This window comes from Molothrus aeneus, chromosome 3 (assembly GCF_037042795.1).
Source record: "Molothrus aeneus isolate 106 chromosome 3, BPBGC_Maene_1.0, whole genome shotgun sequence".
Lineage (NCBI taxonomy): Eukaryota > Metazoa > Chordata > Aves > Passeriformes > Icteridae > Molothrus > Molothrus aeneus.
In genome coordinates, this window is record NC_089648.1 from 30,782,389 (window position 1) to 30,810,277 (window position 27,889).

Genomic DNA, 27,889 nt, shown 5'->3' on the forward strand with positions numbered 1-27,889 from the left:
TTAAAAATATTTATAAATATATATATAAATCTTTAGATTTTTGATATTTAGCTATTCCATACTAGCAGAAAACCTCATCAACACATCTATTATTCTTTTGAAATAGGTCTAAAAATGCTAGTCCTAAGGAACTGATAGACAAGAGCAGCAAACCTAGCAAGGACATGTTAATTGGTAAGTGGAAATGTAGGGACTACCCTTGAAATGAACAAATCTCTATATCCCCTCACTCCACCCCCTAAGGCCTTAGTGTTTGAATAATTTTGGCAAGTATTACTTGAAAATGTTGCCCTATATTGCCATAAGGGTATTAAATAATTACAAACACCCGTTTTAATACAGACTCCCCAGAGAAGCCATTTTCTAACACCCTCTTATTTTAAGAGCTCTCCCCAGACATGAGGTAACAATGATTTCAAAAAATAATAATTGCTCGTGAAACTGTCAGCAAGACAAGGTGAGCATTGAGTTTAGTTTTCACTGTTAACTGTGGTCTCACTGGAAGAGGTAAAGATCTTTGACAGTAGGCTTCCAGTTCTCTTATCCTGCTTTAAAGTATTTCCAGGGATGCATTATCCCACTTGTTTGCTAAATGCATTTTTCCTCCCCAAATATGTGACTAGTGAGAAAAGAATCTGAAAAGGAAATGCCTTGTTCCCCAGCCAGTGCTCTGCTGGCTGTCACTGGCAGGAACAGCCCTGGCTAAAGCTAAGGTTTACCAAGATGCAAACAAAAATTGTTTTTACAAGATTACTGAGCTAATGCAGCTGGAAAAGCTCTTCAGCACTAGGCAGCTGTCCTTCAACAGTATTGCCAAGAGACATTGTTGGATGTATTTAATATTTGGCAATCATGGCTGAACTACCAGGATTGTAACCCTGTCAGCATTTACAGATTGAGCTCTATTTGAAGTCAGAGGTGACATTCTTACACTTGAAAAACTCTGATTATTCACCAAGACGAAGCTAAGGAACTGGTATGGTGAGTGGCCAAGTTTCTTCCTTGTAATTCTCTTCAGATACAAAAGACTTGGTGATATAAAATCTCCTTGGCAGGTAGCGAGTGGCCTCCTTTTACCATGTCATCGATGCTTCACACATTCCTGCATGAAGGAACACTCTTGCTTTTCATGGCTGCATGCCAAAGCAGTAATTGTAGATCTTTCCTATGCTTAAAATCTTCCCAGGTCAAATTACAAAGGCCTTCCAACAGGCATTGACTGGAAGTCAGTTTTTGCTAAGAGGCAGAGTTCTCTCCTGAGATTGCAGTACCAGGTGCTTTGGTATAATGTATATGCTGCAGTGAAACACCACCTTGCTGTTACCAGGTCAGGCACACAAATTATGCCCTTAGGTTTATTTCTGTATGCTACAGCTGGATGTGAGTGTCATTAGAAGAAGCTGTTGGGTATAGAATTCTAGCAGTACATGTAGCCAAGGGAGGAGCCACCAGTGCTGATCAGAAAAGGCTTGAGTTCTGCTTTCCCTGTGTCCTGGTGTGTCAGCACCACTTGGTGGTGTCTGAAGGGAGCACACAACTGAGACCATCTGGCTGGATTTCCTAAATACTTCTGAATAACCTTGGCTCCAAGTAGACTAGTCCTATAAAAATCTGTATGGGAAGAGTTACACTTCTGCTTAAACATCAGAGGGTCTGCACATGAGAATACAGCCCAGAAATGCATTCCTCTATCCTCTGCAAAGACAGAGGGATGCTGGCAACAAGTGAGGAAACGACAGCAGATAATGAAGCTGGGGGATATGAAGAAGTCCTGTGCAAGTAAAAAAGCCCTTGTAACTTTCTCATGATTTTTACTGTACCAAACTGGCATCTCTGAAGAGCAGCAGAAATCTCCTGCCCCTGCACAGCTGAGGGCTAATGAGTGTTACTGTGTGCCGCTAGTGGTGTATTAATGCCAGCAGGCTGGGATATAAAGGAAAAATACATAGACAGAAGCAAGATCAGAGTGGCTGATGCTGAGTCACAGCAAAGCTCAGCAGCACCAAAATGCTTAAATGCTGGGAAGAAATGCTTGGAGCTTTTACTAAATTCAAGGTTTTGTTCCTGCATGAAGCCAGCTAAAAAAAGGCAATTTAGTGTCTCGCAGGAAAAGCAGGCATAGTCCAACCTGGGACAGAAGAAAAAAAGGCACCAGCATGGAGCCAAATCAGCATATTCAGTAAAGTTTTCCAATATGTGAAGCAGAGGGAAAAAACAGTCTGATAACCATCTACTGCTACAGCTGGCAGATGCATTAAAACTCACTTTCATTACACAAAGGGAAACAGAGCCACTGTTTGGTGACTAGCATACTGGATTATTTTTGCCTCTAGCTTTGCACACAAAATCAATTGAAGTGTGGAAAAGAACCTGAGTACAGGAAAGTGAGCCAATACTGTCAGCACAGAATAAATGATGCAGTGGTGGCAATAACAGAACTTTTTCTGGAGAGAGGATATTTATGAAAAAAATGTAATTTCCTATTTCAGTAAAGGCGAGTTAGTGTGCAGAAAGATTGTGTGAACTTCCCAGCTCTCAATTACATATTCACACATTTGTAAAGTTCCAGAAACACTTTATTTAAAAATGGAGTTGTAAATGCATATAACAAAATAACATACATAATAAATGTAACAAAAATAAATAAGGAGAACATGTCCATACAAAATAATAACATAGTAATGCAAAATGCTTATTACACAACATAAAGGTAAAAACGCCTGAAATAACACAAACAGAATCTCGTATGAAGAGCCTGCACCTTTAATCCTTCCTAGCCATTTCCTACTTTCCACTTGAATCTGCAGAAAAATTATGTTCCCAAGCATTAAACAAAAGAAGGAATTATGGTGATGGTTTGGTACACTCAATTTTCAACACTTAGCTCTAGTTTCCATCTATTTTTGCCCTTCTGCACCTTCAAAAAGTTTTCCTGTAGCCTCTGTAAACTAGTGTCATTCAGGCTCCCACAGTTAGCTGGAGTAGAGCATATTGAGTCATACATGAAGACTGTTTGCTTTTAATTTTTTTAAAGAAAATATGAAATCCATTATACAACAGATTAGTGGTTTTGTTTTTACATCTCTACAAAAAAAGTTTTTGCGTCTTTATTAACTGGTCCAACTTTTACTGATTTCTGAAAGCCTGTACAATTCAAAAGCGTACAGAAAGTAGGTTTTTAAAAACAAATCTCATATAGGATTATTGCTGAAATATTAAAGACCATTTCATAAAAGCTGCAAAACTGTATCTTTAACCTTAATATATAGAGACTGATGCAAACATAAGAAAATTCCAGTCTATTAGTTACATTTAACAGAAAAAACATTCCTCCAAATTACAGTGTTCTGGAAATACAAAGTAATTTACTTTAATTTTTTTCATTATTTCCAAATGTTAAGTTACTGGGACAACTGATAAGGAAAATAGGCTTATATAGGAAACTTTAAATAGACTTGCTTTTCAGTGGTATAAGCAAAATGTCCATGTTAGCAGTCGTCGTCCAGAATCCTTTTAAATATGTAAGACAGGACAGCTTTACTAGCAAGACTACAGGAAAATATACAGAAGCAAATAAAATCATTTGCTTGGGAGTGTATCTATCGATCAAGCAAATCATGACAGCTCTATTTCCAAGATCCCTAAAGAAAATTTTACATCTCATGATCATTCCAAAAAACCAGTAATTTCTTCTGTAAGCTTACATTGCATTTGGATTGTGAGAGCCCATTTGCCTCAATATGCTTTAATATGTCCCACACTGCTATACGTTCAAATTTATTTCCTAGTTAGTTTCAACAAAGATTTGGACAGAAATGAGATATGAAATACTTCTACTTTCATTAACATCAAAAAGACTTTTGAAGAAGATCAAAAAGTGCCAAATAGTCTTTTCAGAAAGTGGATTAAAACACTGTAATGATAATACAAGGACAGTATTATCAGTTTTCTATGTACACCAAAACACTGCTTGCTGTTCAACGATATCGATATGTTCACCTACCACTCCCAGCAAATCTTAGTGCAAACATAATATGTGAACTTATGTGTAAACCCCAAGACAATTTACGCAGCAACAAGGTTACATAAACCACAGAACTGTTTGAGATTTTCCAGTACATGAGAATGAATGCTTTCTGAAATCTGTCTTACTTTTGCAGTAATGTGTCATTGTAGTCAAAGATAATGTTTCCTATATAAATCATCTAATTCAGAATCAAACATAACTGTTCAACAGTTCTGTACAAGCTTTAGAGGAGGAAGTCTGTTCATCAGAGCAGCTTGGCAAAGAGATTGGGGTTTTCAGTAAATGTTAGACTGCTTGCATGGCTTTTAAAAAGAAATAAATCTATTAAGGGAAAACTGCTGATATAATAATTCTTTTGCAAAGCACACAACCACAAAGGGCAAACCTGCCACAATCTGCTTTCCTACACTGGTATCTATGCATATCTTTATGATTTGAAAAGGATTTGTGTGACAATCAAAGCATCACAATTAAAGAAAACTGGTTTAATAAAACAACTGCTGTTTGACCAAGCCTTTTCTTTTAATTATAAAAACAAACATTATAAGTTTTCCTTGATTTCTAAACATTCCACATGAAAGGTTTTTGTATCAAACACTGAGATGTCACTCACGCAGGGTGGCATCTTCTTCTTCCCCATCTGGGTTAAACCTATTGAAATGTATGCTGAAATCTGCCTCGGATTCAGCGTTTTCCAATTCGGCTGCCACAGGGCCGGTGGCGGGACGAGCAGCCCGGGCCTCGGGCTGGCAGTTTGGCTGTGCTGCCGGGCGGGGGCCTTGGCAAACAGGGCTGGACTTCGGCTTGGGCGGAGCTGGCAAGATGGGGCTGGCGAATCCCAAGTTGCTCAGAGCATCCAGGGTACCATCAGGGTCAATCATGGCATTAATTGCTAAGCAGTCAAGAAGAGATGAGAAGGATAGGGAAGAAGCCATAAAAAATACAATTTTCTGTTACTATAAAAATATGGAAATCCTTATCTCACACTTTTATTTTTATGGTGACAGATGTGAGTTTTTATGTGTGCTGCCCATGACAAAGAAATGGTATATCCAACACAGATGTAAAGTGATACATGTATTCAAAAGCAGTTACGTATATTAAAACTTCAGATGAAATGAAACTGCACAAACTAAACACGAACTGATGTGTGGACAGGAAACAGAGATGATAAACCATCTATAATTAGGTTATAGGGACAGAAGGATGTTTTTAATTTAAGTGGCTTTTTCCCCAGATGTTACCATTATATTATGCTTTGTTTCACCTCACCCCCAGAAAATAGCCATAGTTGCTGATTCCATGATTGCATGAAATTTGTATAAAAGAGCAGTCATTTATCCACACAGTAAGGGCAAACTGAAGTACCTAGTACCATTTCATTTTATTATACTATTAACATATGTGTAACATTTAACAGAACTTCTCTTTTTTATTTCCAAATACGTACTAACATTTATCACTGATTTGTCTCTAAAGGTGGTTAATGACTCCTCTTGAAAAATTCTTTTTAAAAACATGATTTTATCTCAGATTAAATCTGAATACTAAAAATAACAAATATAGGAAATTTACAGTTAACGCAATGATGATAAGCATGGACCACCAATCCCATATAAAAAGATATGACCACTCTTCTGTTTTAAAAAAAATCAGCCATGTTTGTTTATCAAATGTATCAGCAGTTATAGTATAACAATGTACATAACCGATACTGTGAATATATTTTAATAAATCACAGTAACTATGTTTCATGTTATATATATACAGATATAGATGTCTATTAAAAATTGAAGCAAGCAACCACAGAAGAGAAAAGTGAAAAAAGATTTGTACCTTGCAGCTGCTTCTCAACTCGTTTCAGTTCCTGTAAGATTGATGATATTTCCTAGAAAAGAAACAACCATGTTTCATTATCATAGAATTGGAAGAAGTCGGAAGAGACCCAAGCTTTTAAGTCCAGCTGCTAACCCAGAACTGCCACTGTAGCACTTATTCCACTAAACCATCACCCAGTGCCAGATCCAGATGCCTCCTAAACACCTCCAGGGATGGTGACTCCACCACCCCCCTGGGCAATCTGTTCCTGACCTGACCTCTTTAACAGTGAAAAATATTTTTCTAATATCTTATCCTATCTATCCTATCTTCCCTCTCCGAGCTTGAGGCCATGATGGAAAAATAAAGGAAATTCCCAGAGTGGAAAAATAGCTTTAAACTACCTCTCAGAGGTGAACAATTCCTCTCCCAAACATGTCCAATTGCATTATGCTATTTGGATTGTCCCTCCTGGCATCAAGAACATCTGTGCTGGTGGTGGCCCAGCTATGGGTGGCAGTGCTGGAGGCTGGAGAGCCAGGTCCCAGTGGGAAAGCCAGAGCCCTCTGCACTGACTGCCTGCTACCATCCCCACGGCCTCATTCTGACCCTTGCTCATCTGCCTGTGCCGCCTCTGCTCAAGCACAGACACCACAGCTCTGTAGAGATCAGGCAAAGTAACAGCAGACCTTGAAAAGGAAGTTACAGGATAAACTCAGTATTAAATGGAACTGAGTAATTTATGAGGGTGTAGAGAAGTGAGTCAGACAGTGAGATGACTGCATCAAGGTTCTGTCCCCATGAGACCTTGTACAGCACCCCAGTGCTGGGGCCACAGCACTCTGCCTTAGTTTTCTCTCCATTGGGCTGCACTACTTGCTAACACAGTCACAGCCACACAGCAATCATTAAATGTACCACATCTAATGCTGTAGGATCACAGAGTAACCTGAGCTGGAAGGGACAAGGATCATCGAGTCCAACTCCTGGCCCTGCACAGGACACTCCAAGAATCACCCCAAGAGCCTGAGAGCATTTTCCAAGGGTTCTTGAACTCTGGCACTCTTGGTGCTATGACCACTTCCTGAGTAATCTCCCTGGTTATAGAATTAGCATATTTATATTAGTAGAAATATGTAAATCCTCCAATTGAAGAATCCTACATGGAAGAATAGTTAACCGAGCTGCTGAGAAGAGCTGTCAGTGGTATTCTAAAGCTGAGAATTTTCGAAGGCACTGATTTCAGAAAACCATTAATCCATTTCAGAAAGCTGTTCTGTACTAAGTAGTGTGATTTTCATGGGTGGCAAAGAGATTGATTATCTTTACGAAATCATTATCTTTAAGCAGATTTCACATCTGAGCTGGACATAAATGTTCAAGGACAAAACAAACATCACTTGCAACTGTCCTTTCTTAACTTTTAATGTTCTGTGGTAAAAGAAGGCACTGCATTTGAACAACAAATTGCTCTGAAAACTAAGCAGAAACTTGAAAATCAGTGCCTATACAAAAAACCCCTGAACAACCCTTAAACTTTCAAGCAGTGTGAGATGCTTTAATAGATTGAAAAAAATTCAGTAAAATGGTGAACTTAGGAATGAATGTACAACTAACCTTTTTCTTTTTTAAGAATACCTTAACTCTCCACAATTAGGGCATTTAGAATATAAAACACTAAATTTGGATCTTATTTGGAAAGGGATAAGAGAAACTCCTTATATTATAATATTTCAAAAATTAGAAACTTCCATGAGGAACTTGATTAAATTTTTGAAAAACCTAACAAAGCCTATCAGCAAATCTATTAAATTATATTACTGAGTTACTAATTGTTGCTCTTGATAAATACACCATTCTTCAGAAATTACAGGCTAAGTCTTTTATACTTCCAGGAAAAATCAGTCTGGAAGAGTTTACTAACTGATGATGAGCTAACAGAGAAGTTCTACCTGTTCAATGCCAGAGGAAATGTATTCACATTTGTGCAGTTTTCTCTCTCACAAAAAATCCTGCCTCTGTAAACAGATATTTTTAACAGCAGACTGTAGATGGATAATGAAGCTGAGCTCTGCCTGCTGTCTCATGCAAGGATGTTTTTCAAACCCTATGCTCTGTGTTTAGAAGCAGAGGAGAAGGGTACTGAGACACAACATGTGGTCTGTCCCCTCACAGTCACACAGTCTGGTTGGTCTTGAAATGGCTTGAATTAGCCCATAAACCATAGCTGATTTCTGTAATTAGGCTATTACATAAAACAGCTGGAGTGCTGGTGGGCAACCTATGGTTACCACTTCCAGACAAAGCCAACAGGATTGTTTTTCACTGACAAATCCTTTTATTGCAATGTGTCTATGGATTATTTTCATCACATGCATTAAAACACAACAATTTCTCTAAATATTAATAATCAGTATTACTACTGTTAAGTATTACATATTAAGCATTAATGATTAGTAGGTAAAGTAGTTTTAAGACTGTAAACCAAGTTCATTCAAAAGCAATCTAACATTAAAACTAATGGTTGTTACCTTTTGTTAAGCAAACATACTCATGGTCTATGGATAGTTTGAATCCCTTTAATTGCATTCTTAATCTGAAAATTTCCCCTGAACAATTACTTGTTTCTTAATGAGACAGTAAGAAAGTAATTACTTACTAAGACAGTAAGTCTTAGTAATTACTGAAGATTAGGTTTATTCTTGAAACATACTTAGTGTCTAAATAAGGTTTTTTAAAGATTTTTTCCCTTATGTCACTGAAAACACCAAATTCCTCTACTGATTACTTAGCCATGAGATGAGCAACATAATCAGTCCCAGAAAAGGTAACTATTCATACCATGCTTGATGTTTTCACAATAGGAACTTCACTTTCAGCTCGTAACTTGTTTTCAATTTCCTCCCAATTTCTGTCCTTGTCCTTAAATAATATTCTAGAAGAAAGAAATCCAGCAGTATGTTTAAAATAGAAAAAAAACCACACAAAATAATCTGAAATATTAAATAACATGATAAGAGAAAACAGCATAAGGAGTACTAAATGAAAATAAAATATAAAAAACTGAAACCTGATGGAATCTAACCATACAGTTTAAATTTTCAGGGAAACATACAGGTTTCATGATTTTCAGCAAAATCATTATTATTGACATTAAAATAGCAGTTCTGTAGCTAAATACTTGCTTATGGTACATATATAGATACAGCTAGTTCTTTCCTCCAGCACTGACATATTTTTTAAAAGCCAACTATTTTACTGTAGTGAGAAAATCCCCCATGAATACTTCATTTTACAATAATAGCAAAATATAAGATAAAGGAATTCAGGTTTTACATTTGTATTTTATATGAATAAAAATTAAAACACTTCAGAAAATTTAAAAAATGCATTTTCTAGAAAATATTTTCATTGAAAAGTCTCAATATGTATGTACATTTTATATATATATATATATATATATGTTCTAGTAGTATGAGTATCACTTGTATGAATATCACTACATGTTTAAAGACCCTTGTTATTGTAAAACCCAATGCCCAGTGGGAGATTCCCATCTTTTATGTTTTGCTTCCCTGCTTGATAAAATTTTTGTTTTTATTGTCATATAATAAACACAATTTAAACTTTCTCCATTGGTGCAATTGGTAAAGAAAAGGAAAAAAAAAGCAACGTGCAGATATTTAAGGTCTGTGAAGTGACACCATGATGACACAGAATCCATTTCTCTAATTCGTATTTAAAAGTTAAAAAGTTCAAAAATAGCTGCAGTAAAACTGCTAAACAAACCAACCACACAATTTCAAATAATGGTCAAAGAGCAGTATACTTAAAAGAAGCTATTATTGTAGCTAGGTCTCTGAGGAAATAATTTTTAAGTTGGAAGTTCATGATACAGTGAATGTCATAAAGACTAAGAATTTGAAAGAAAGCTGTGAGCCTTAGTACTGCATTTCTGTTCACCTTCCTTCAGTTCCGCACACCCGATGGGGAATTTCATTCTCCACTATTATCCTGTGAGGATTATCTAATTTTGCAAAATATGTACCCTGCCTTATTTTATCAGTTTACAGATGTTGGTGACAGACAACTCATCCAGAAGCTGCTTTAACCCTTCTATCTTTGAGGTCTTCACTCACTGCTGCTTTGGAATGTATTTATGTCAGAGGTTTCACTGTGAGGAAGTGCTACTTTGATGACAAAATGTCATGGGATGGAGGCAAGTGACAACTTCTGCCAGACTTGGGTTTATTCACGTACAAAGCTTACAAGGAGTAAACATTAATACACACTTTTTCTTGGGGAAGGAATAAATAAATAAACTAAAAGTAATCAGAAGTGCAGTGAAGAAAGCAGGAAACATGTTAAGGCCTTAACTAGGTCATCATCTTTTGAAAAAGTTCATCATCAGAGGTCTGGCAATTTTTTCATGTTTTGGCAGGGAGTGAAAAAGCTTGCAAAGCCATACAGCCTGGATACCAAAAATTTCAGATACAATGGAAAATTTAGTACATGCTTTTCATTGAGGAGTTCAAATACACAATTAAAAAAAAAAGAAGAAAATAAAGCAGAGACAATGAAGTCCTTTACAGGACCACCATTTTTAAAAAAGCAACTTCTGGAAATATTTATTCAGTATAAAGACAATCTTATGCAGTTATACTTTCTCTAATATAATAGCATTTATATCACCTGGAAATCAGCAGGAACATAGAAAATAAGGCTTTATTTAGCAGTAAACATCACTAGCAAAAAAAAAGTTATTGTGATATTGTGTGATTTTTTTATTTACCTTCTTGCCATGTTCTGTTAAAATAATCCTATCCTGATGTATGTGATTAATGCCTTTGCTTCTCTATGTGGTATTTTTATAGCTAATGTTCTTCTCTTCTAAAATTTGAAAGGTTCTCATTTCATTGGTCACTTTATTAAAAAAGAATGGAACAAAATGAAAGCGTTAATTAGAAAATTTGAAACTTTTATTATTTAAACTATAAAGTGGACAGCCAATTTGTTTTTACTATAAACTTAGGAAACCTATTTCCTTTTTTACTTTATCTTTTTGAACACTTCGTTTAGCTATTTTTAACTTCCTGGGGGATCATCATCTCTGTCTTCTTTGCTATTCCCCTTTCTAACCATATTTTTCAAGTTAATATATTCATAAATGCCAATTGCCTTCTTCTCTTGCTTTTCCCTGCTTTCTGAGGTAAACCTTACTTGATTGTGCTCAATCCCCATTTTTCTTTCAGTGCACTTTGCAGGATGCCCAGCAAACAGCAGAGGCCAACAGGCAGTACCTCCCCTGCTGTGACTGCTTTGCCAAGATTTTGCCTGGCTGAAGAGGAACTTGCCTGCTACAAGACAAGCCAATGGCACTGCATTCACACTGCAGAGCACTGATAAACTGCAGATCTTCTCACCACAAAACCTACTTAGCTCTTTCCCTCACAATCTGTGAACACTCCTGCAAACTCATTGTAACATATAAAAGCACAAGCAGAGGCTTCTCTTAGGTACAGAATGGATGGAGAGCAGCCCTGGGGAGAAGGACTTGGGAGTGCTGGTGGATGAGGCTGGACATGACCCAGCCATGGGCACTCACAGCCCAGAAACCCAGTTCTATCCTGAGCTGCATCAAACAGAATGGCCAGCAGGGATCCTGCCCCTCTGCTCTGCTGAGACCCCACCTGGAGTGCTGCATCCAGCTCTGGAGTTCACAACATAAGAAGGACGTGGACCTGTTGGAGTGAGTCCAGAGAAGGGCCACGAAGATGATCAGAGGGCTGGAGCACCCCCCTTATGAAGATATTGCAATTATTCTGGTCAGAAATTTTAACTGGCTTAAGTCCAGAAAGAGGAATAGCAGCACACCAGTTGGCTGAACTCATGTATTTCAAAACAAAGCTAAGGTAAAAATCTGTAATAGGCATTCCCTAAAAGCAATATTAAAAGTAGTGCTGATTTTCTGATTCAAAATATTAATGAAATTATGAATAACATCATATTATTCTAACCCATTCAGAGGAAAAGAAAGTTTTCAACATGGCCCTGGGGAAAAGGCTAAATAATTCCTTATAAATGGAACTTTACTGCATTTTTATAGAAAAAAAACCACAACAATTCCCCTTTCTTTGAGTATATATAAAATATTTGTAGGTATGCTTGTATTTATATCATACATGAGCACATTATTATTGCATTTATTAGTAGCTGACTTGCTTTTTAAGATCAGAAAATTAATCAGAAATGTGTAAGACCTCAATTTAACATTAACTGTTAATCACGAGTAAAAACAACACACAAAATTCCTTAGAATAGGATAATTAAAATGAGTTACAGGCTTTTAAATAATTGATTCTTCACTTGGTGATACTTTTCCTAGTAGAAATAGCAGGACTAGAAATGGCAGTAAACCTACAGTGTTAACTGATTTATATAGATTATTATTTTTCTTCTTGATTTCTATGGCCAAATCTTTTCTGGTAATCCCATGAGAATAGAATCTTCAGATATATTACTATTTTGCTGCTTTTACTGGTTACATCATCCTATTCTGACATACATTTTTGTTGTTTAGTCTGTCACTCATCTAATATTCCAATATCTGACACTTCCTAAACAAAACAATCAATTACAGACCTAGTATTTTCTCACATTCAGAAAATTACGCATTAAGCCAAAGACTTCTTATTTTTAAGTTATTAATGGCACAAAGACATGAAAAACATAAGAAATATACAACCCTGAACTTTGTATTATGAATTTTCTTTTATTCTTGTCAACCAAAGTGGTCACAACTGGTTTTACACTCACATAATGAAGTTAAGTGGAACTGTCAGTAGAGCAACATATTACTATTATTGACATGTCTACACTTCCTCTTAACTACTATGACATCTTTTGAAGGAATCTAACTATTTAAGCAGGAATTTTCAATTAAAAATGAGAGGTGGCTACATCTGTTGTTTTAGAAATCAATAGGAATCACATTGTCTCCAGAGCAAGCTGTTTTTCAGAAGGATTTACTGAAACAGCTCTCCTCTGTCCAATTAGTTTTTTCTTCCTAAAATGCAAAATCCCTACAACAACCTGGCAAACCTATAGGGCCCAATGTTAGAGTTCAGCAACATTTTAACCTTATCTTTTTAAGGAAGGGAGTTTTACAAGACTTGCACAGAGGTTGGGTAGATTTTGTACAGTATTGCATATGTTGGAAGAGCTCCTCTGCTGGATGTTGTTCTGTCCATGTAAACTTTTCTGATATTTCTCCTCACATAAAGTGAAATAAACAGAAGGAATAATGGAAAAAGTATTCATTCTAAATCCTTCCGAATGCTAAAAATGCCATAGGTAACAGTGCTTTTTTAAAAGACAAGCTTCTACTATGTACATTTCCTCTGTGATTATTATATATATTTTTTTTACTGCTGGGAAGGTGGATGGGAACAGATATTTTCAGCAACAACAGCAATTTTTAACAACCCACCTGATTTTGCCAGCAGTTTTGTCTATGGATTGTCTTATCTTGCGAGAAAACTGGAAGACTGAGGACAACAGCAAACTGTCCCCCATAACCTGCAATAAGTTTTTAATAAAAAAGGATATTATTAGTTTAATAGTAACAACTCAACATATTTTGGTATCTTTAACTATAAAAAATCTTGCTTATGTTTTAGATAGCATCATATACAATGATATTTGAACATTTTGCCGATAAAATAATACATCATTTTTTCAAATATTAATGCCACCTGCTAGAGGTAGGAAAGGCAGGATAATGTCTAGAATATTAAGTGGGGAGATAATTGCAAAAGCTTAAAATTGACACATTCTTAGAGAGAATCCTGTTGTGTGCTCACTTCATCTCTGCTCCAAGTCCTTCTGCGGGTAATTGTTGGGGGATCGAGGGCCTCTGTCAGCTGAGGTCTGGCATCACTAGGCCGACCATTCCCTTCCGGGGGTTTCGCATGCACTATTGGAGGGATTTTTCTAAAATTGAGACTTTCGTCAAATACACGGTCCACCAACTGCGGGATAAAAGAAAAATGAAGTTCATGAAATCTACTGGACACATCCAAAAATCAGATTACTGGGGTTTTTTCTCCCGAAACAGTTTCTAAGATGTCTATCAAATAATAATCATTCTGTTGTCTTCTATAGTATAAAATGATGCATCTCTTATGTAAAAATATCTTGTAAAAATGAACAAGATTTGGGTTTTTTTTTTAAATGCTAGACATACATGGCAAATTTAGACTACCCCACTGAAATTTTGCTTATGGGCAGGTAACATAATAGCTACCTATAAACTGGTACTGGATAATTAATTCCTTTTATTAATGGAACATATCTGTGGAATTGAGAAGAGTACTCCGAGATTTAGGGTTTTTTTCCAAATAAGGCATAGTGTTACAGAAAGACTTACACTACCTAAAGGAGATACTGCCACCTGCAGTATGTACACAATGCATTGTATTTTTTGAATAAGAAAATAATTATTTAATAATAAAAAAAAATTTGGAGTGATCTAATTGGATCTGAGAAAAAAAGCATTTTACTTCTTTAAAGTTTAACCACAGTCTATGAGAATTAAACCCAAAATCTATGTGAGTGCATTTATAATTTTTCTGAGTACCCAGCTCACAGATTTCTTATTGCTGTTTATATCTTTTTTTCCACAGAAAGAGACAGTATTAAACTAACCACAGTAAACTAGTGTATTAACCAAAATTTATGCACACAAAAATGAATAAAACACATTTTGAAAGGAATAGTATGAAGAAAAAATGCATTAAACATTTACAACACATTATTATGGCGAACTGTAACATGATAGAAAGTGATGACTTAAATTCAGATTAACATGTTTACCAGCATTAGACCTGTGATGATTACTAGAAAACGTTAGTCAATATATTCATAGAACAGCACACCAGAGGTAGGCAAGAAAATAAGAATTATTAGAAGCATAAAGCAAACTTATTTAAAGGCAGTTTTTGACAATGTTATTAAGAAAGAAAGTCTAAAGTTAACTGATGGTACCTAAGTATTTCAGTGCTCAGAAGATGAAAGTTTTATGTCACCTGTGAAAAGAGGGACTTTTTTGTTTTTAATAGCTAAGCAAAGAATTAAATGTATACATTTATATATAGTTGTGCATACACACTAGTGTCTTTAAATGCACTTAGATACAGTCCAACAGTATCTAAGGCTACAGACAAGCAAAAAACAAATAACTACCTTGTCCTATGTTTCGTGGAAAAAAAGAGACAGACAGATAGTAGTATGCATCCTTTTGACAAGCTATGTTCACAAAATAACTCCTGGGTTGTTTGTTGAAATGTAAAGGAACTTCAAATGAAAAAAAAAAGGTTGAGATCATGCATACGGGTTGAATGGAGTAACTAAAAAGGCTATGCAAAATGCTAAAAGCAAAAGAAATAAAGAAAAGGAAGAACCTTATGCATTTCTCCATGAAGATCTCCTACCTCTTCTCTAGTGTCTATGGCAGAGCCAGGGGTGGTGGCAGCAGTGCTTACTGTGGTACTGGGGGCAGTGCCTGATGAAGTCACTGAATCTATCTCTCCTGCTACATCGTTGATTTCCCGTGCGATGAGAGCCAGATCTTGACTGATCCTAGTAATAAAGAGAGTGTTACATTCACCCCTACAAACACTTTTGGGCCAGTAGAGCCCAATCTGCAGCCTTTGAGGTTGTAAGTTCAAGCTCCTGATGACCATGCTATGAAAAGCTGCATGCCTTTTTAAACAGAAAGATTACTTGTAGAGCCATAAAAGCAAATTTTGACTGAAGCTTTTAACAGCATGCCTTTCTAGAGGAAGAAGGTGAAAGGTGATCTCAAAAGACAGAGTATCCTTTTTTTCTTCCTAGGATTCAGACAGATACATGCAATGTGCAGTATATCCAACACAGAGGATGCATAGGAAATATGCTGAAAATACTGCACAGATGAGCTGTGTAACATGGCAGTAAATCTGAAATGCTCAGAAATCATTTAATTTGTACCTTAGTTTGCCTACTTGAAAAAAAACGTTTTCAGGACTTCTGAAATTCTAGCATTTCCTCACCTCACTCAGATCAAGCTGCTTATGGGTCTGAAATTCCAGACCAATACCCTAAATCCCCAAATGTAATCAAGAAATATTTTCAGTGGCAAAAATACAACATACCTTTAAAATCTGGGTATGATAGCATTACAAAAATACAGCTGAATTCTCAGCCAAGAGTCCTTTTCTTTGCTTCTGATTCAGTGCATCAAAAAAACAGCTTTGCTCTGGCTTGCTCTGCTTGTGCTACTCCTCCCCAGAACACCCCAAAAGAAGGAGGGAACAAGACAAAAACCCCCACAAAGCAAAAGCTAAAAGCCATTATGGCACCCTGAATCTCCAGCTTGGATCACAGATTTGAGAAGAGCAGACTGCTAAGTGATCCCCTTTCACACTTCTGCCTGACAGCACCGAAGGCACAGAAGGTGACAGTGCCACTTCTGCGCCACCGATGACTCGGTGACACAAACAGCACCCACTGCTCAAGTGGAAGGAGGTGCACAGCCACGTGACAGTGACACACCCTGGGCTCCACAGAGGTTGATTGCTCAAGGTGAGCTTCCCTCTGCTCTTAATTTTCACTTTGTCTTCAAGTCAAAAACAATGGACACCACTGGCCTAGAGATAGCTTAAGATTAAGTGAACAGAATTTCAACTAGAAAGGCAAACATATCTAGAGAAATTTCCAGTCAAATTCCAACACTGGATTTTGTGGCTAATCATCAGCAATCCACAATAAAGTATATTATATAATAAAATATATTGTACATATATAATTGGAAGAAGGCTGTAGACAAATATATGGCAATTTACACATGCCATTCAAAGTCCAACATTCTTAGTAGTAGATACCCTAAAAGAGCTACTTTTTTGTGTCATACAATTGTCTAACTTTTTCCTTAAATAGAAAAGTTGCTACTATTCACATTTGATTTTCTGGGACAAATTCTGGTATTTAATGAGTAGTTGTGAAGAAAATAAAACTAGGAAACTTCAATTATCAGCAAATTTTTCAGAAGAGAAACATCATTAAACACCATAATCAAAAGTAGCATCTATTCATGAAGACTTAACTCTTCAAGAAATCAGCAATGTTTCAACATGACACAACCACTTCATTTGAGTTCTTAGCAAGAAATCAAAATTGCATAAAGTGTCAGATCTCTACATAAAAATTAACTCAAACGAATCCCAGAAGTATCAGGACAAACAACTCTAACATTGATGGCAAAAAACCAGATAATTATCACAGTCAAATATCAGTCATGTGAACAAAATCTGGAATCATTTTCTATGTGAAAGTAAGCTATAGTCCAGTACTCAATTACATTCCTGTATAGAAACAATATAGAGCAGTAAATGAGAAGCACGGTGAAAAAGAATATTAGAAACCAGCTGTGAGCTGAGCCTGACTTATGAAGTTTTCAAGTAATTCTACGTTAACTTTCAGAAGCATAAACTTTTGCTTAAGTACAAGCAGTATGCTTTGTGTAATCAGGGACAAGAGACTGAGGCTCTAGGTGCACACTATTTACTCTACTACAACTGTAGGCTGCCTTGCAGATCTCTACTGCTTCCTGCATCAGACCTAGCAAGCATACAAGGCAAATCAATTCACGGAGGCAGAACTAATAAACCTCAAATTCCCTAAATCCCTCAACCCACTCCAGGAAATACTGCTTTAGATTCACTTGGTGAGCAGACTCAGGCAGCTACACAGCTACAAAGGGAACAGACTCAGTTTCCAGCACATAGGATAAGGTGAGAACAAACACATGGCTTGGGATGGAGAGAGCACGACCACCTTTCCAAGCCTGGAACTCTAATTCTTATTTACCTGTAGTGAAAGAATACCCAGTGTTAGAAAAAAATACAAGGAAATAGGAATACTTTTAAGATATCTGTAATAGTGCTGAACTACTGGATTACTAAAAACATTTTTATGCTTAGTCTGCTATGTTACACTTCCTTTACTTATTCAGTGGATTTTTTAACAATACTTTAACATCCTTAAATAAAATATTTGTGAAGCTCCCGTTATTCCAAGGGTATAAATTCTCTCCGTGTCAAAGTGCTTTAAATCAAGTTTAGTTATTCCAGGAAGTTTCTCTAAATACCTCTTTCAAATTTTCAGTTTTATTAACATCTGTAAATCCTGAAGTCTGTGAAAAGTGCATACTGTGGCAGTCATGGAGTCATTAAAACACAGTATGATGGTAACACAGATGCAAAGAAATTTTTGCTGTACAGTTTCTACAATACTTTCTGCTACGCATGTATTTTATGAAAGGCTTATCCTTACAATTTAATCAGTTATTCAACAACAACAAAAATAAATCAACTAATTTTAATGAGAGCATATAGCCATCTTAATTTTTTTAAAACTCTGAGTAGAGTTGAAGGAGCCTTGAACATAGGGGCTGGACTAATGACTGGGATGGAAAAAAAAACAGGGCAGGTAATAATAGACCCTATAGTTAGCAAGGAAATAGGAGCAGAGACAAAAAGTTTCTTATAGAGGACAGAAGCTAAAATTAAAGCCAAGGGAGCAAAAATGTCAATCACTACAAAGATATGGAGACACAGAAAGGATGACCTAGTGACCTACAGCAAATGCCCTCAGCAGAGGCTAAAACTGGTATTGGAAGCAGTGACAACAGATGACAGTAACTTGGAATTTCTCAGATGCTAAATGCTACTTTTCTTTACCTTAGATAAGTTCATTTAATGCAGGTTGTGTAAAACCTGCATAAACCTAAAAATAAACCTAAAAATTTGGCAGTACTGATTTGAGCCTCTCAGCAATTCAACTGAAAATAAAGCTGAAGACACAGGATAAGTACACAGCCTTTAAAACAAATTTTAAAGCCAATACATAAATGTAGGAAAGGGTAAGAATCCCAAGGGAAAAGAAAAACCTGCAAACCTAACCATCAAATGAATTTAGACTGAATCATCAATTATGTCCAGGATCAATCTATCTTAGATGGGCAAAACATATCAAAAAGTTTCACTGAAGTAGAGGTTCAGTAGTACTAGTTATCAGGAGGAACTAATATGCTATCAACTATTTTTCCCATATACACACAGTCCTTCCTATAACCATCTCTAACTTCAGACTTCTGAAAAGAAAGAGATGTTCTAGGAAGATTATTTTGAAAATATTTATTTCATTATTTGTCTAGATACTATGAGACTCCCTTAGGTATAGTCTGTATGTCTCTCAGGTCACTACATCTTTCCTTTGCACAGATCACAGCAGAAAAACAAATGTTGAAAAATATTACCAAAATCAGGAATAATTACTCACACTAAGCAAAACACTTCCACAGTATTAAGAAAATACTCTACACTATTAAAACTAATCTTAAAAGGAAAGCATATTTCTTGTTTAGGCTTCCAAATTAAGTTCTTTGAAAATCTCTGGAACCTGAACACTGACAGCATCTAAGTATCAAATAACATTTACGTGCTTGTGCAAGATCTCTGAAGTTTTCACTGCTGGGTGTTGCATGATACGGCATTAATTGGTTACCAGAATGTGCAACTAACTTTGCCTTGGTTCACCTGAAGCACAGTAGTGCCAGCAATGACAGAGGTATTGATATACTAATCTCATGGACTTGCAACAAAAAAAAAAATTCCTTTTTGGTGAATACGCATGACTTAAATCAGAAAGTACCTAACATGAAATAATGTCCTGATAAATCAAAAATGAAAATGAGAACATGGTCTCTCACACTCCAAAGCTTACTTTTTTCTCTCTCTGTCACCTGTGATTGATCTGAAATTTTATCTCAATATGTAAAGGTAGTACAAAATCACATACACTTCAGCCTTGGGAAATACACCAAGTACCTCTGCAAGTCCCAATAATGCAACTGAAAGTTCATCTTCTGGGATTTGGCTATCATAAATCAGAAGTTACTATCAATTTCCACTAAAAAAGAGATGTGCAGGTGGTGTGAGTGTTCTGCCTGCCAGACACTTCTCTCGTAAGAAGAATTTTAAGTAACCCATTCAGTGAGTGAAGGAAAGCAGTAAGGAGTGACAGAGCAAATCCATCAGCTCCCTTTGTCCTCTCTGTGCACCTGGGTACAAACTCTGTTACTTTGGGAGCACTCCTTTCAAACCAACCTTGCTATCTCTTCCCGGTGGGCAGTCCAGTCACGAATGTAGTCTTCCTGCTCCTTTATCCTGTGCTTGAAGGTGTTGCTGCTTTGAGCTGCTGTCCCAGCGCTCTGCAGTCGCGCGGTTTTCAGGGCTGGAGAGGTACGCAGACGGGTATGTTTAGGGGAATTACGGTTTGATCCGAACTCATCTTCTGAGGTGGAAGCATAATCTGTAGGAAAGCGCCTCCATCTTGCACTTACTAAATTAGTTTAATTATTAAAAAAGAATTATTATGGCGTCTTTAATAAGAGAAAACAGCATTATTTCAGTAACATCACAAAAAATACACAGCTATTTATTATCCATCCCCAGGTACCTCACAAAAGGTTTATTTACTACATCTTTAAAAGAAAGCTACAGAATTTGTGTTAAATAAAAAATATTGATTAATAAAAACATAAAACTAATGCTCTTTGTATAGTGATGAGTAAAGTAAGATGTAAAAGCCAGTGATTGTGTATGAGCTCAAACAAACTGTATTACAAAACAAGGGCCCAATTCATTAACATTTAAGTATATAGTCAGATTGCACTTTTTCTGCAGATTTTTTCCCAAATTTCATCCAAGGTTTATGTGATACAGAATAAAGAAAATGAAGAGATATGAAGGAGGGATGGAGCTGGCACCAAGCCTGGAATGCATGCTTATGTAAGGAAAGCATAAAATTCCTAGATGATGTGTGGGTCTTTTCCAACCTTAATGATTCTATGCTTATGTGTTTAGTACAGAAAAAGAATATATAAAATTAATATATGCAAATCTGCAGCAGATCCATAAGAAAAGCAGCCTCAGAGAAAGAAGTATATGTTCTGACACGCAGCTCATAAAGCATTATACAGCCTTGTTGGTGAGGGCAGCCTGAAGTACAGGAGAACTGGAACTAAGCAGGAGACTCTTGTCCCCTTATGAATTACTAAAGTCTAGAAAATGGATTTCAGATGTGCTGTCCTCAGACATTTCCAGCAGGAAGAGATACCACCAAGTGTAAAGAAATCCTCATCACCACAGCCTGCTAAATTGTTGCAGGGGATTTAATACACCAAATTCATTGACATTCATGAGGCTCTGTAAGTACTGCAGAAAATGAATTAAGTGTGTGACCACCTATTGGTGATTGAAAAAATATAGAACCAAATGATGTAAACTGGTTTTTAGTATTAAAAAATTCAAGAACTAATAATGATTTCTCCTGATACATTAAAAAATGAGCATTACAAATGAAGTATACACCAATATGAATTTAAGTAACAAATAATGAAGTAATTTTTGTGTAATGCAAAGATTATGGTATGTAGAATATGACATTGGTGTATAAGCTTACATCTCTTCCCTCATACAAATACTGAAGTTTCAACTGCTGAAAACAAACATGTGCTGGTGCAATTTTTTCAGGTTTAAATATGGGTTTCAAATGATGTCTAGTTCTACTTTTTTTAAATTTTCTAACTTTATTGTGGAAAGTAACAATGTCTCTCCAATCACTTTCTGATCTCTTTTTTGGAGGCTTCAAAGTTGTTTGATCTTAGGGAAATAAAACATGAGCAGAAAAAGTACATTTTCCCACCAACAGCATGCAAGCAATGCGTGACCAAAGTCCAAAGAGATTTATGAGTTGGGCCCACATTTTTTCATCCCTTTTTGTTTAAATTCTTTTTCCCAGTTAGAATTATAGTCTTTAAAATAATTATAAAATTTATGTTAAAATCTCTCAAGTGAGATACTTCAGCAACTCAGCACTGTACAATGAGCATATGTAATAATATATTTAAAAACTAAAAATTGAACGAGAAGTGAAATATCAGAAACAGATTTGATTTCTAGTACTCTACCACTGTAAGTTTCAACATCAGGGTCTGGGTCTGGGAGAAGCTTGGATTTCTCTGTGTACAAAATAGTGTTTTATCACGTTAATTCAATTTAAAACATTCAGATTAGAAGCATTTGCTTAAATAAAATATATTTATGAAATTAGTCTTAGGTCCTCTTTTCCACCCACACTTTTTTAGGAAAAGATTATCTTTCAATCAAAAATACTGAATTTTGTAAAGGTTTAAACATTTCAGAGATACTAATTGAAATGAAATAATTAACAATCATTTGTAACATTACATAGTATCATAAAACCCCTAATTCTAAGACCATTAAATTTTAAGGCCTTGAAATGTTGGGGTGTTACATATGATCAATGTGTTTAATATGAGGACAAAGTTACTGTAGGCCTAGTGGTAAAAATCTCAAAGTTGTGAAATTCATGACAAGCATATCCAAGCATGTTTCCCAGTGAGGTAGCTATACATTTGCATATATATGTTTTTAATACTATCTTTAAATTATGCAGGCCCAAAATGTCACTGTAGTTTATGTACATTTCTGAAAGCTGTTGTGCAGTTGCTTATCTCAGACACCAAAGACTGTGAATACCAGTACCATTAACTAGAAAATCCTCCAAAACCCTGGCTAAAATAATCAGCACTCAAACCTAATTTAGTGACTACTCTGTGAGAAATACAATGTCCTGACAATCATTAAGCTGGTAAGTTTGGTGATTTGGACAACATACTCTCACTTCAAAGATCTGAGAATAAATTTTATTGAATATATTCCTTATACTACTTAGAATGTATTCTACTCTGATTGAGGCATTGACTTCTCAAGGTGCATCCATTTCCAAGCTGCTACTACTAAAATCTACTTAGTAAGGGCTGTTTTTTCTCAATTATCAATTTCTTTTCCCCCACAGTTACCTCAACAGCTTTGATCAACCTATCTGCCAGCCATGTGCAATGACAGCTAGGTCAGCAAGGCAGCAGAGCTGCCAAACACAGCTGGCTGCTCAAGGTCTCTCTGTTCTGACTCAATGCCCAATTTCACAGTTGCAGCTTAGCAGCTTCGCGCGGCTGATCCTGCCGTTTGTATTCCTGACACACAGCTCCTTCTGTAACATCATCTTCAATTTCCCTCTGTTGTTGTGAAAATAGGTCTTTGGGCTCCTCTGTTTTTATTGATCACACTCTACTGTTTGATGAGGCAGTGCCTTCACCAGACCTTTCACTGCTTGTGCTATAAAGTTACTAATTCTCTGTCTTCATGTGTCCTCACAGTGTTCTCAGTTAATCAAGCCTCCTACCCCAGAAACACTCTGGTAATGACTTCAATGCTAACAGTTCTCACCCTAGCTGTTGCATTTATCTGCTTGCCCTTTCATATAAAAGTAAGCAATACTTCACTGCATCAAGGATTAGAAATGATTCTTGAAATTACAGACTTGCTGCTAGCTCTGATAATTTTAGGCCTATCATGTTGCAATTCATCCACATGAAGTACAAGAAAATAAAAAAAATCCAGAAACTACACCTTATTCTTGCTTTCTTTTTACAGGTATATGTGTCTGAACATTGATTTGGGAAGTGCAGAAATAACTTGCTCTTTGTGGGCTGGATTTAAGAGGCTGCCAGTGTTTACTGATCTACAATGTGGTAGTGTTAACTGACCTCTGATGAGATAACCCATGGAACATATTTAATATTTTGAGAGAAGCTAGTCCTCTGGTAAAGGAAACAAAATCCCCAACCCAATACTGGTAATAATCATTAATTTTCCAGTCTTTCTATGTCCAGGGAGAGAAGAAAATCCATTCCTGTCACACCTTGATTATATGTGCCTGAAGTAAAACATATCCAAACAGCTGAGGTGCTTTAGTCAAGCACTTCATTAGTACTTTCCAAAAGTGCTAAAATTAATTGTTGACTTTTCTAGAAATAAAATTAAATTGAGGAATTAAAAGTGGCCTATATGTAGTTGGAGATGCATTTATACATATACTCCTATATACACTAGAAGGTTACACCACTTTCAAAGCAATTCAAATTTTCCTAAAGAATAACCAAAATAAATCAGAAAAAAAATTATACAATAATGTTACTGATACAGACAAAATTCAGAACTGTAAATGCAAAACAGTAGTAATAATATTTTTTACTTATGTATTAACAAGACTTAATCGGTTTATTTAGCAATGATTTTGTTTTGAAAGTATCTGACTGCTTCATTAATTACTTTCAGATTCTGGCCCTTATATTGATGGACTTCTCCATTGATATATATTAACTGATACAGTTTTATAAGACAGAAGCTACTACTACTGTAGATTTTTCTAACAATGGTCTTTTAAAATTACCTAGATTATTATGGTGGGGTACCCATGAGAAGATGGCACCTTTTCTCTCTTGAAAACAGTGTTTTATGTAAGCTATAGTAAGCTTTTTACTATGGGACATGGAAAAATGAACATTTAGCAAAGACAATAAAATGATAGATTAATAGAGTGAGAAGAGAAAGATACACTCACTTCCCTTAACAGAAGCAGCAAACCACTTCAATGCAGCAACCTGGGAAGTCTAGGAAGCCTGCAATACCTCACATGGACACAAAACTCAAAGTTCATACAGAGTTTTGTGAAAAACAAAAGTAGTCAAGTGAAAAAAAACATCTGGGCTTTACCTTTCCAGAAATCAGCGTTATCATAATGTAAACTAGTATTCATTATTAAAATAAATATATGGAAGCCTTAACTGACACTTCCCTACCCTAGCATTGCCACCTTTCAGGCAGCATTGACAATTTAAAATTTTGATCAAAATTGAAAACATGCTGCTTTTCCAATTATATCTGTCAAGAAAAGACTAAATTTTTATTTAAAGGGTCATCTGTTTTGGGTACCTTTGTAGACACCTGTCATAGAATCACAGAGAGTCAACTCTACAATTCAGCAGTGTATCTCAGCAGAAATTTATATTAAGCCAATAAATGACGCAGCAAAACTAAGTACCTAGGGAATATACAATGCTAAGGATCCTGACATGGTCCACTTATGATATGCAAGGAAGAGAAGGACGGCAGGAGTGTGGGAAATTAAGTATCACAGTGGCTTATATCAAGTCTGAATGGGATGTAGCAAAATTCCAGAGCACTACATCACTGGAAGCTACTCAGTTTTATTCTGAGACTGTGGATTGACTGCAAATATGGTAAAGCTGCTAGCATGACAATTCTAAAAGCAAGCAGACATTTATTTTAAATACTCATTTCACAAGAAAGTTCACTTTTTTATAATTACCACATTTTATTTTGATAGCTTTAATATTGCTGTTGAAAAAACCTACCAGCTCTAACACTGCTTGCACTAAGAATGCTATGTTAACTTCTAACAGAATAGTAGGTTAAAATTCATAGACTGTGCGGATTTTTCCTTCCAAATGTAAGACAAGGTAGAATAGCCACCACGCAAAAGAAGATCAACATGATCTGGAAATCATGATGGACTCATAAATCGCCATGATTTGGAACACAAAATGGGAAATAATCCAAGATAAGGCAAACCCTTTAAAAGACATTTCTTGATGATATTTAGTTAAGTAGTACATAGTTTTTCAATTCATTACTTCAACGTTATCATTCTTATCAAAAAATCTCTGATTGCCTATTTACAAGCCTAACTTATAAATAAATATTATATCTCTTATGTACTAAATAGTGTTGCTGACCTGAACTTCTACTGCCATGATTTGAGCAAAGAGATCTTTTGACTCTTTTTGCACTAAAACGAATTATTGTTGATGCATTTGACTGTCCCAATTCAGTTCTTAGTGGTTTCAAGATGAAAACATATCCAAAGAATTGAAGTATTACAGTTTCTTGGCTTTATGATTTTAAAGGAGAAACCTCTACAATGCCATGGAAGCCTCTTACTCCAAAGAAAAAAGACTGCATCAACTAAAACTCAACAGTTTCATAAGAGCGGTTTCTTCAACCATTTCTTTTAAAAATCGACATGTTAAAAGCATCTAGTATTGTACAAAATTATTTCAAATAATCTCACATACCTGAGGGAGAATTATGAGCCGAAGCCAAGGATTTGGATTTTGAATCCGAAAGCCGAGAAATGCTATTGGCTCGAGTTCTAGCAGAAACTTTAGCACTGTCTCCTCCTGAGATCAGCCTTGACCCACTTCTGATGATTGCTTCTGGTGTACGCGGCGAGGCAGTGCTCCTAGTTATTGTCGCTTCAGAGTCGCTGCGTGCTGATAAAGAGCCAAGTCGATTCCTGCGAGGCTGGGCCAGTAAGTCTATTCTGGAAATGTTTCTCCTCCCCGACGGAGGTTTTGACGTAGAACTCGTAGTGGACACTTCGGAAGCGACCGAAGCCTTGTCGGCGTCGGCAAGCTCACTATCTGAGACTTCACCAAGGCGGGCTCTGCGCAACAGAGAAGTCCTTGTGGGACGAGGTCTTGGAAGAGTGGTAGATTTACTGGACTGCCCAAGTCCAACAGGAGAGGTTTTTGATTTAGCTGACTTTCCTTCCATCTTGGAATGTACAAGTTCATCTGCTGAGGCGAAAGGAACTCTTCCATGTGATTTGCCAGAGTAGTTTTCCTGGTCAGATGATAGGATATCAGAAATGGCAGAATGAGGTACACTGGATGTTTGGTCATCATCTGTTAAATCTACTGATGGTTGCCTCATTCTTCCACTGGATTGCACCGTTTTGCGAGCGTCAGCTCTAGACCCACCATCTGAAGATCGACTCTTAGTTTTCTTTTCAATCTTTTCTCTAGCACTTGTAGAAGATTTTAAAACATCTTTTGAAGGGGAGCCAGTGGAACATCTATCTTTATATAAGTTTGTAAAGCTCTTCCGCTTCTGTGTGGATTTTCTTTCAGTGTCACCAGTAACTAGACTGATTGTGCTGGCCGTATCGACATCTGATTCTGGTGATATGGAGTTATCTCTGTTATAACTAGGAGTGTCAGGACCTTCATCAGTTTTATTTTCTTCACGCAATTTAGCTTCAAGGAAAGCCATTACAGCTTCTGTGTCTTTTAAAATTAGTGTTGTATCTATACTGGAATCAGTGTCCATCGAATCACTTCTGTCACGTAACCTGTTTGCAGATACTAAAGGGGCAGCAGAACCACTCTGCTTATTAATGTGAGGAATAAGTTCTATAGGTATATTTGTGCTAGGCTTATCTATAGTAAAGCTACCTTGCCTCACTAAGGGTTTTGAAGATTCCTTTTTATCTCCTGCAAGTACTTTAGGACTTTGTCCTCTAATGATTTCCTCATTTTTTCTTCTTTTTCCCTCAATCTGTGCCAATTTAGTTTCTGCTTTATCTGTAACATGTCCGGGAGCATTTTCTTGATTATCCAAAGTTTTCGGTGACATAACAATCTCCTCCCTACCTTTCTCAATCTGGTTTGCAGCAGATTTTGTAGAGGATAATTTTGCAGGTGCCCACTGTCCTTGCTCCTTTCTTTCTTGCTGTTGAATTTTTGCTAAAGCTTGTTTCACCACAGAAGTTTCTCTGCCAGTTTCAACTCTCTCTTTACTAGAAGAGCTGGGAAAAGAAAACACTTTGTCTCCAGTAGCTTTGGGTGAAAGACCATTCATTGTTCTGCTTGACTTAGCATCTGAGGCACGAGCTGGAGTTTCTTTCTCTTGAAGTTCAGTGTCTTGCTTTTCACCTATTTCTGACCTCTGATGAGATACAGTTTTTGGTTTTAAATTTTCATTTACTTTCTCTTCTATGGGAAGCTGTGGAAGTGTCCTCCTCTTTCGCTCAGCTTGGCTGGTCAGAGAAGCAGCTGAACCAGCACTTCTTACAGAAATACCAGACTCACTGATGTCTGTGTCTAAACATGAAAGAGAAAAAATATTTGAGAAGACATTCAACAGCTAGCCAAATAGAAAGATTAAATGTTTAAGACTGCGTAAGGCAGTCTGCAACATAAAACAGAACTGA

General features: G+C 36.4%; 1 protein-coding gene across 6 annotated transcripts in view; it reads right to left on the reverse strand.

Moving 5' to 3' along the window:
• Positions 1–2,554: 2,554 nt before the first annotated feature.
• CEP170 (centrosomal protein 170) overlaps positions 2,555–27,889 on the reverse strand; it is a 95,695-nt gene continuing 70,360 nt past the window's right edge. For 2 of the 6 annotated variants that reach the window (XM_066546598.1, XM_066546594.1), the window contains 8 exons: positions 25,971–27,779; positions 20,053–20,287; positions 15,307–15,484; positions 13,708–13,875; positions 13,335–13,423; positions 8,687–8,780; positions 5,864–5,915; positions 2,555–4,919 (listed from right to left, as the gene is read on the reverse strand). In XM_066546598.1, coding sequence (XP_066402695.1) covers positions 4,633–4,919; positions 5,864–5,915; positions 8,687–8,780; positions 13,335–13,423; positions 13,708–13,875; positions 15,307–15,484; positions 20,053–20,287; positions 25,971–27,779 — 2,912 coding nt within the window. In that variant the 3' untranslated portion in view covers positions 2,555–4,632. The remainder of the gene's footprint in view (positions 4,920–5,863; positions 5,916–8,686; positions 8,781–13,334; positions 13,424–13,707; positions 13,876–15,306; positions 15,485–20,052; positions 20,288–25,970; positions 27,780–27,889) is intronic. The other 4 variants (XM_066546597.1, XM_066546596.1, XM_066546595.1 and 1 more) reach the window with 4 other exon arrangements.